General features: G+C 30.0%; 3 protein-coding genes across 3 annotated transcripts; 2 read left to right on the plus strand and 1 right to left on the minus strand.

Moving 5' to 3' along the window:
- Positions 1–115: 115 nt before the first annotated feature.
- LOC131841908 (rRNA-processing protein FCF1 homolog) lies at positions 116–1,675 on the plus strand. The gene is made up of 2 exons (XM_059190281.1): positions 116–233; positions 712–1,675. Exons 1-2 carry the CDS (start codon positions 231–233, stop codon positions 1,324–1,326), a joined length of 618 nt encoding a protein of 205 aa, XP_059046264.1. The 5' UTR covers positions 116–230; the 3' UTR covers positions 1,327–1,675.
- An 11-nt stretch (positions 1,676–1,686) lies between these two features.
- LOC131841907 (DNA methyltransferase 1-associated protein 1) lies at positions 1,687–6,061 on the minus strand. The gene is made up of 9 exons (XM_059190280.1): positions 5,907–6,061; positions 5,479–5,704; positions 4,997–5,160; positions 4,481–4,699; positions 3,854–3,985; positions 3,225–3,491; positions 2,585–2,726; positions 2,341–2,495; positions 1,687–2,132 (listed from the first exon to the last, which is right to left on the minus strand). The coding sequence occupies exons 2-9, from the start codon at positions 5,684–5,686 to the stop codon at positions 2,022–2,024; spliced, it is 1,398 nt and encodes a 465-aa protein (XP_059046263.1). The 5' UTR covers positions 5,687–5,704; positions 5,907–6,061; the 3' UTR covers positions 1,687–2,021.
- A 1,064-nt stretch (positions 6,062–7,125) lies between these two features.
- On the plus strand, positions 7,126–10,759 carry LOC131841915 (vacuolar protein sorting-associated protein 54). Its single transcript, XM_059190292.1, has 2 exons — positions 7,126–7,344; positions 7,641–10,759. The coding sequence occupies exons 1-2, from the start codon at positions 7,247–7,249 to the stop codon at positions 10,201–10,203; spliced, it is 2,661 nt and encodes an 886-aa protein (XP_059046275.1). The 5' UTR covers positions 7,126–7,246; the 3' UTR covers positions 10,204–10,759.
- The last annotated feature ends 160 nt before the right edge of the window (positions 10,760–10,919 follow it).

Below are 10,919 nucleotides of genomic sequence, written 5' to 3' on the forward strand. Positions count from 1 at the left end.
GAGAAATTTAAATGTATATTAAAAGTATTAACATTCAGAGCCGTAAAAAAAAATATTATTCCTGTCTAGTTGACATACTGATACTCCGTTAGGATATTGGTGTTCTGTGGATACTGCACTCCATTGTAAATAACCTAAAAATCTATATTAATTTTTTATTTGTCCTGATTGAAATTGTTTTTATTTCATGTTTACTAATAATAATCTACCATAACCTTTGAAACGTCCAAATGGTAAGAGTTGACATGTTTAGAATCAGTCGTTTTTGTTAATATTGTTTTAAATTTTATTATATCACATTTCATTTATCTATTAATTAAGCAATATAAAGTGTGTAGTGTTGTAGTTAAGGAAAGATGGCATTACCCTCATATCTTCGTTTTAATAAAATATATATCTTTTTGTTTTATTAATTTCTAACAGCCACCTACTATTACCAGTCAAAATCAACAGGCATTACATCCTAGACACAAAGCAGAATGGTAACCAATTTCGTTTCAGCTGTATTTATTAGATGTTTGCTTTATAAATCGTCATATAAATATTTTTCCATATTTTAATATTAGGTTCACACACACATCTTTTCTTAACTTAGTAATCTTTATTTTAAAGCAAATAAACTAATTTTATTTAAACCTTTTTTATTTAATTCTATATGAATTCCTTAAGTTAAGTTAAGTAAAGAATTATAACAATATGAGTTTGTTTCAGGGGAAACAGAAAAAAACACGTAAAATCGTCGAGAAGAGGTTTGCTAAAATGAAAAAAATGATAAGTCCAAGCGATTCGAGAATAAAAGAAAATGAAAGAATGGCACCACGCAAAAAAAAAGCAGTAGATCCACATGAAATGAAAGTTCGAGAAATTCCACAAGCCAGTTCAGCTCTATTTTTTCAGTATAACACACAACTAGGACCACCATACCACATTCTTATTGACACCAATTTTATAAATTTTTCCATAAAGAACAAACTGGATATAATGCAAAATATGATGGATTGTTTATATGCAAAATGCATTCCATATGTAACGGATTGTGTTTTAGGAGAGTTGGAAAAACTAGGTCGTAAATATCGTGTAGCTCTTAGAATAATAAAAGACCCTCGTTTTGAAAGAATAACTTGTCTCCACAAGGGTACATATGCAGATGATTGTATAGTTCAAAGAGTGACACAACATAAGTGCTACATAGTTGCTACTAATGATAAGGATCTAAAACGAAGAATACGCAAAATACCTGGTGTGCCCATTATGTTTGTAGCACAACATAAATATACTATAGAGAGAATGCCTGATGCATATGGGGCACCAAAAGGAGCAATTTGATGTATATTATCACAATATATGAAAGTTCTTAATTAATATAATTTATGTGCCTATATTGACATGGGTGATTGAATTTTTTTTACTGAGTATGTTTGAAATTATGTCTATGAAACCACATGTATTAAGTGGTCTCTGCTTATCACTCAACAAACCATTTCTAATTGCCCTAAATGCAGTTTCAGTATTGCAACACCTAAAGTGGACAAATTTTAAATCTATAAAAATGTATGGCAAACACTGTGACACCTACATGGAACAGTTGAAAATTGTTTGACGAGTTTTAAACCTAGCAGTCATAATAATTATATCTGAGGATCATATCTTAAGAGGTATGAAATAAAACATTTTAATTCAGTAATATTGTGTGTTCATTATGTCCTTAAATCACTTAATAAATGTATATTATAAAACTATGACCACATCCACTATATTAAATGTATGTTCATGATAATCTCTAAAACTACTGAATGGATCTTGCGGTTTTCATTCATAAACAGAGTACATTGGAACAATGTTTAGGTGTGGTTGGGTGAATGCTAGACAATTGTTATATATTTACCATAGTTATGTCTTATCATTTAACATATATCAACATATTGTGTACAATTGTAAACAACAGAAAAATAGTTTAAAACATTTACTTAGTAGTTATATTTAAAGATTTAAAATGAGAAATGTGGATGTAGTACACAATGCTAGATAGTATTATTCAGAGCACTTGGCGATCCAACTACATCAATGATTTCCAACATAGGTTTTGTCTCATTTTCTGGGCCATTGCAAATTGCTGCAGGTATTGTAAGAGTCTGAAACATGAGAGCATATACTTCAATACATAGTATAAAACAAGTAGCTGTCTGTAATGTATGTAAGTAAACTACAAAAGTATTGGTCAATAGTAATTAGCATACTACATTAAAGTAATCGATTTTTCACTGCCAATACCAAACAACGACACATTGGATATTGTTATATCGCCAAACCATATCATACACATTTTTTTAGTATACTTACTTTTCCTGGATTAAGAACTTCGTACTGATGTCTTAATGCCTGCAATTCATATTCGCAAGGCACTAAAGCACTTCTTAAGTCTAATACCAGTGCAAGATCTGATCTTAACTCATTGAAGTGTTTGCATATTGCTTCCGTAGGAGTGGGTGCAACATCTGCAAATTGAAATAAATAAAAACTGTTTTTAGTAAATATGGTTTTTACGAAATCTTATAGATTCATTGCAATCATACAACTAATGTACCTATATTCATAAGTCTCAGTTCTTGTTCGATTGTTTTGGTCTTTCGTTGACCAACACCAGGAGGTAATTTCATTCGCTGTGAACGGAGCCACACTCCAGCGCCGCGTGCTTCCGGAAACTTAATTCCAGACCATTCCACTGTCTATAAAAGAGAGTAAAGGAAAATAATTATTATCTGCAGTAAGCGAAATAGAATATATGATCTACAACAGCATCTACACAATTTAATGGCTATTTTCGTCTGTACTTATGCATAACGTGAACTCTGGATAACAGTTAAGTCAAGTGTTTCTAAAAGTATTTTAGGCTTCTGTTATAAAATAAAACCTACATATTTGAGCATATAACTTTGTAGAGGCACATAAAGGAGATGAATGGGGAACTTTCCTGGTTAGACAGGGATATGCCCTGGCACAGAGATTTTACAAAAAAAACTATTGTATAGGTTGTTGGGATACTGTTTGCCTTTTAAATATATTGTAATTAGGAATAAGGGCTCGAAGTTTCAAAATAGCTCTAATAGTTTAAGTGTACATGAAAAAGTGACATTTGTACATTGAAGTACTTAGTAAGGATGTAAAAAGTAATAATTAAAAATATAATGAATACTTGTTCATTTTTAGTGTTACTGTTAGCTTACCACAGTTTCCACTGTTCGGATGGGTCTTTGTTGTGAGGAAAGTTTTTTCTTGTGTAATTTTCTGTCATGACGTCTTGCAATGTTTAATGATACATTTGCTGGATTACTGGATGTGTCTGTATTATTAGTAACATGATTATTAGTAGCTGTGTTTCCACTATCAGCACGGGAAATCAATTTTTGTAAATCTTGTGTCTTCTTTTCTCTTTCTCGTTTCCTTGCCTCAATTTTTTTCAGTTCAGCTAACAACATTTGTTCCTCATCAATCTATAATAAATAATATTTACAATTAATTAATAGTATGAATATGACGTGATATCGCAACTGATCAGCATGACAATCAGTAATATTTTAATTACAAAAATAAGAGTACCATTTCCCAATTGACTTTTGGTAATAATAGTTATTTGTTATGTAAAATTACAAGCAAAATAATGATAATAGCGAAAGTGACACACATGTAAACTGTCTTTATATTTTCTTAGCACTTAATATAGTAATTGTAGTGTAAATCTTTAAATATGATGAAGTATCATTGTACTACCAACCTCATACCATTGCAGATTATTATTTTAACTTTTTATATAAACATATTCAAATAACTCCAGCTTCTTAATAAATTAATTTACCTGTTCCTGTGTTCGATCAAACAGTCGACGTAATTGTTCTTTCCGCTTTCTTTCGTGTTCAGCGTCATAGTGATATATTCGTTTCTCACCATTTACCATAGTTGTTGAATTAGACCATGGGTTAGTTTTCACCTGTGAACATTAATTAAAACTGATCTCTATAGCCAAAAGCCAAATGTGTCATTTTCAACTAATTAATTAAAAAGTAATAATGAGGACATTTTTTTAACAAGAACACATGACCTGTTTCTAAAGCAGGCATTGAATTTTACATTGTCATGTTATTTTGTATAAAAAAAATTGCTTCATCTAAAAAGTTTTACGTGTACAGTTAATTAATAAATATTTCATTAAAACTAGTTGCAAATAATTGTTTTTTTACGCCATCAAATATATTTTATTATTATATTATCCTAAATCTAACAATTTAAACTAACAGTATAGTTCACATAGAATTAATAATGCAATATACCCAACAGAACATATTGTTTACTTAATGAATACTGCCTGCCAAAGAAAATTTGTATAACTAGATAACTTTGTGCACTGCCAAATATTTCCAGATAGTCTTATTAGATTGGTGATCATATACAATGACCGAAGAAGTTAAAACCGAGACATACTCACTTTACTTAAAGTTGCACAAATGCCATAATATCTCTCTTTTAAGTCTTCTATACTTCTATCCCTAAATGCAGCACGGTCCCATCTGTCATGAATTACAATAAACCTCAGATCAAACCTTTGACATAGATCCATTAAGTGATCAGTTTCTGCTTGACTCCAATCTTCAGATTTTAGGAATTGGTTATACTCAGACTCAGAATATGAAGGTATTGAAACTTGCTGTAAATGAAGAGATTTACATTCGAAATTGTAACATGAAACCAGTAGTCCCAGATTCTCGTTATAGGTTTAACTAACTTTAAGCAAGTTCTGCCCACAATGTCATAATTGTTAACAGAATAAAATTCCAGTATATAAAGCCTTCTCCATACTATTATGTATATTATAATAGTAAACTAGGATAATTTACACAGCAACTACTAATCTCAACTTAAGCAGAATTTGTACTGTAGGGTAATGAAATTAAATAATATGTATAAAAAACACCCATTACAAGTGTTATTGAGTTTTATTCACCTTATTAAATTGTGCAAATGGATATTCCTTTGTTTCATCTGAAGCACGTTTCCAATGATAAAATATAGCATTGTCCTTACGTGCTGGATTTGTAAATGGTGCCCAAGTCCACTTTCTCACTTTACGCATACCCAGTTTTGCCTTTGTTTGCTTATAGGCCTTTCCTGAAATTCAACAGTACTACTAAATCTGATATATTCAGTATACCATTATCATCCATAAAAAAAACCACAACAAATGTTGGCATCAAAACATAAATACATCTATGTTTAAAAAAAAGGAAAAAAATTTCATTAATCCAATTATTTATTATGTTCATAGAGCAAAAGTTAATGGTCAGTTAAATAAAAGCTATTTTTTTTAATATATATAAATTAATAATATTCATAAAAAAATAGTTTTTTGAGTAAAACATCACATCTAACATACACAAAGTGTCTAAATACTCATACTATGATAAGATTGAGAAACTAGAAAGATACCTGTATCAGTGGGCAACAGAGGTGGTAGATCTTTGTTGGAGTCATTATAAAGTAGGGCAAAAACTTCTCTGTGCATGCCTTCTGGCCTCTTCACAGCTTTAGCAGTTACATATTTCTTTTTTACTTTGTCACCATGAATAATAGTATCTCTGTTTATTTCAGAACCCCCTGGCTGTTCAATGTCCAAGATATCCAAAATATCAGCCATTTTTATTAAATTTGTTACCTACATAGGATAAATTGACAAAAATATAATTGTTAACGTTAAAACTGGAGATAAAATTGAAGTTGAAGCGCAATTGGACAATTGATACGAGATGCAATTCTAGGCGTCTGTAACTAAGATATAATTAGGGAAACAATGTATGTGATTTAGAATTGTTTTCATTTATGCTCGTTTTAACTCCGTAAAATATAAAATAACATACCCGCTAATTTTAATGCATAAAGAAAAAAGTGAGTGTATTATTCCAATTCCACTATTTATAAAATCCACTTTTTGAATATTCAATTAAATTAAACAAGGAATTGAAAATAATTCGGAAACTAATATGAGTGTAATCTGTAATTATCACAGATTAGACAGTTATACATGTAATAGAGATGTGACTGAAGGACACAAATTGGTGTCAAATAAAAATTTATTATAGTCATTAAAAGAATCGAAACTGTATAAAAAACTGTAATTTTTCTTTTTCATATGTAAGTCTATCAAATATTTTCAGATTTAGAACCTTAAAAACGGTTACTGAATGGTATAATTTATAAATAGTGTTAATATTTATTTTGCGTTTTTTTCATTGGCATCACAAAATATCTCTCATGCATGTAATGTTATTCTAAAGGACAAGTCGTATATGTTTCCGTAGATAAGTAATTTCAAACTTAAAATAACAGGTAAAGCAATCTTCACAAAATTAGATTTTTAGAAATCGGTTATTTGCCGTATTTTTTTAATATATACGGTTCTTTGAAAAGCAGAGTAAGCCTCCATCCATATCATGTCATGTCATGATCGTGACCATCGAGTAGGGATGTTGTAACTAGTGAAAAATGTCGATATATCAGTGATAAAACATATTAAGAGTAAATGTTTTATCTATATAGACAAAACATAGTGGCAGTAGTATAATTTTATAAAATTGTTGTTAGTACCGACTAGAGTTCAAAAATTTCTATGTGGGACAATATTTCAATAAAACTATTTTTCATATGATTCGAGATAACAGTTTAGGAGTTAGTTTAGTTAGTTTCATCGTAATCAATCAACATCCTAGACACTGTGTCAATAAACTACATTTAGGACTGAAAACTCTACCGCATAATCACTATTATTTAATTCTGTAGCCTTTTTGAAAATTTTATAGCTGTAACGGCGATAATTTTAAATTACACATAGGTCGTGTATAAAAATATGCCTCAAGGTGTTAAGTCCCCCATATATATGCTTCTTCATATGTGTATAAGTTCTAATTAATATTATTATTTTATTTATTCATTAAATCTTTAGTAAATAAAATAAAATATAGGCTTGTGTACATTACGGATTCATCAAAATAATAATATATCGGAAAGTATCGATATAAAAAAAAAATTGTACATATCGATATTCTTAAGCACAATCCTAACCCCGTTGGCAACTTTTTTATTTCATTTGATTACATTATATACATGTAGGTAATAATATTCTCATGACATATGTTTATAATTACAATTCTCTATAAATTTTAATATTTACTTTACATCAACACGGATATTCGAAGATGTTATGGAGAACAATTCTTCCTATTCTGAGAAAACGCCTTCATGGCAGAATTGCATCTACTGCCCAAGTTTACTGTTCTCTACTGCATCAGAATTTGAAAGGTTACTCATACTTTATTTTAATTTGCTACCTACAGTTCATTGGGTTAAAGTTAATTACTTGCTACGCACCTTTAATGCAACATTTTTTTATATTTATATTCCAAGGTATTTTCTGTTCATTTGGATTTAGTAAACATTCAAATAAAATTATTGTATTAGTTGACTATTGCCCTCCAATTCCAGAGAGAGAACTATGCTATGTAGTTAAACATTATTAGAGATATGTCAACTAAACATTGTAAAGCAGCATTAATTTATTAAACTTAATTGCAATGTAATTAAACATATAATTTCAGGCATATCCAAGACAAACACAGTATAAGAGATGGATCCATCATTTTGTGTCAATATGGACAGAATGGTATATGTTCAGCATTGCAGTTTGGAGATTTAAGGAAAGCAGGCTTTAAGTATCATGTCAGAGAACACCATTTATATGCCAAGAATGTTACAGATGATTGGACATTTTATTCATCATCACAAAATCTGCCAGCAGTATTAAATGACCCTAACAAAGGTAAACAAACTAACTTTTTTACCAAAACATGGGGTGATAATTTTATAGATAAAGTTGATATATATCCTAGTCCTTATTTACCTGAAATCACCTTGGCACATTTTGAGGCATACTGTAAGAAAATTGCTAAAAGATATCGTAGACATTGTAGATTTAAAGAGAATGTTCCAGTGAAGACAAAGACACCTACAGAGGAAAATCATTTTGAGATACCTAGTATATTTTATGAACATTCATTACCTTTGAGTGATCCTAAGGTATTTAGTAAGGTCTTCCCATCTCTTAGCAATACAGAGGACTCTAGTACGGCTATACGATCTTTACAGGAAACATTAAGCACATACCTTGATGTGATTGAAATGAAAATATCAAAACAAGTTGCTTTAAAATCTGATGCCTTTTTCCATGCTATGCTATCTCATGATACTATTATGGAGCAAATGGCCAGAGCAGTAAGGACTGTTTGTAAGACAAGGAAAAATATTACTGAAGTGAAAGAGAATTTGACTGATTGCCCTTTAAAGTTAATAAGTTTAACAAGAATCAATCAGAACATGAGTAATGTTCATGAACTATTGAAATTAATGGGGACTGTCCAACAAACACAACCAATGATTCAACTTCTATTAAGCACTTCAGATTATGTGGCTGCGCTAGACTTAATTAGTTCCACACAAAAAGTATTATTAACTCGTCTTTCAGGCATACAAGCATTTCGTCACTTATCACCACAGTTAACTGAAATGAAAAGATTAATCCATAAAATGCTTAGTAATGAATTTCAAAGATTTATTATAGCTGATTTAAATAGACCTCCAGGTGATTGTACAGATATCCCAGAAAGAGATAAAATTGTATCTATTGTGTCAGGAATACTTCGGTTGAAGGAATTTGATTTTTTAGATACTTTTAAAATTGAAGCAATGACATCAATTCAGGCTACAATTAAACAGTGTGTTATAGAAATCATTTCAGAGAGAGATGGTAATACAGAAATTGTTTTAAGAGGGTCTAATGCAGACAATACATCACTGCTATGTAATGAAGGCATTATATTTCTTGAGAAAGTAACACCACATTTAATTAACTTGTTCAATAGAATTTTGTCTTTAAATAATTTAATTTTAGAAATAACACAAATGGAAGATATAACTGGAAATGAAAGTGAAGATGTATGGACACCTGAGGAACTGGTGTCAGTAGATGAAAAATTAAAAAAAATAATTGCTTCATTGTCTGACTACTGTAATGAACGATGTGCAAATTTAATTGTAATCAAAACAGATAAAGATTATGTATTTTCAGATTTATCTCAATTATCAAAGTTGTCCCAACTTATTGATGTTTTTTCTGATGAATGTGAAAAAATCACAGGTCATTACAGCAATACAATGAAATTAGCTTTGAGAAGTTTTGCTATGAAATATATTCAATATTTACACACACAACACAGATCACAATTAACTAACACTCTCAATAGTGAGAGATGGAAAACTGCTGATGTCTCATATGAATTGCAACTTGTAATAAATAAGATTTGTGAAATTGGAGAAGTACCACCTTCACAGGAGTATGACGCAGAAGAAAAACCAGCCAGTAAATATTTAGTTATTAATAAAGAAAATTATGCAGTAGTTTACACTGTCCAGGTTTTGATTAAAATTTTACTAGAGTACTGTGATGCAACTACACAGTCTCCTATTATAGTGCAATACATGGTTCATTGTATGGTGGAGCTAATCAGACTGTTTAATTCCCGCTGCTGCCAATTGGTGTTAGGTGCAGGAGCAATACAGAGTGCAGGCCTTAAGACTATATCTACGTCAAATTTAGCTTTAGTATCTAGGTCTTTACAAGTGATATTATGGCTTTTACCTTTAATAAAGTCTTTACTAGAAAAAATGCATTCTAAAGAGATAACATTAACTGGATTTTCTAATATTGAAAGTGATTTAGCTAGCCATAAACAAGAAATAGAGATTAAGATTTGTTTCATAGTGAGTAATATGTTAAGTTCTCAACTATCAGGATGGGATGCCAAACCTCCAGTACCTTCTCAAACATTCCGAAATATTTCTAAACATTTAGTGAAATTACATGAAGCATTAATTGATATATTACCTATTGAACAAATAAGGACCATTTATAAAAGAGTACATGATAATTTTAAAGATAAATTGCGAGAGCAATTGACTAAAATGAATATTGTAGCGAATGGCAGCCCCCAGCATGGTGTAGTGACTTCTGAATTAACATTTTATTTACAGACATTGAAAACGCTTCGAATTATAAATGAAAATGATAATGAGGATAATATTTTATATGATATTTGGTTACACTAAGGGATTATCCAATAAATAATTATATATAAATATACCTAATAATAGAGGCTATTTTAGCTTTTTGTACATAATAACGAAAATGACTGCACAGATTATATTATAGGCCAGAGTTAATATATGTAAATTAAATCATTACCTGCTAATAAATAATTGAGTACTTATTTTACTTTTAATCATTTCTCACAACAACCACGAGCAAGCAAGTAATAAAACATGAATATTTGTATGAAATTATACGCATTCGCCTTATTTAAAGATAGGTATAATTTTACATTGTTAAAAAATTAGTCCAGTTTGCTTCTGCATTTAATATACTAATGTGTATATAAGATTAAAATCTATTTCTATTTACGATGACAGTGAAGTATACGTAGCACTCCGCCCGTAATTCAAGTATAGTCACTTGTTCCAATCTACTATAAAATATATATTATATATTTATATATGCTATATAATATGTTACGGTCAAAAATCAATAATATATCCATTATTCGATTTTTGTATAGGATTATATTATATAATTAAATACTAGCTGTACTCGCGACTTCGTCCGCGTGAAATTTAACTTTATTTTTCTAAAATAAAATTAGCCTAAGTTACTCCTTATTATATCAGCTACCTGCCAAAAAAAAGTCCCGTCAAAATCGGTCCAGCCATTTCAGAGATTAGCCGGAACAAACAGACAGACAGACAAAAATCGTAAAAAAATGTTATTT

The sequence above is a fragment of the Achroia grisella genome, unplaced genomic scaffold (assembly GCF_030625045.1).
Source record: "Achroia grisella isolate CSIRO2021 unplaced genomic scaffold, CSIRO_AGI_Agris_v1 utg204, whole genome shotgun sequence".
In the NCBI taxonomy this organism is placed as follows: Eukaryota; Metazoa; Arthropoda; class Insecta; order Lepidoptera; family Pyralidae; genus Achroia; species Achroia grisella.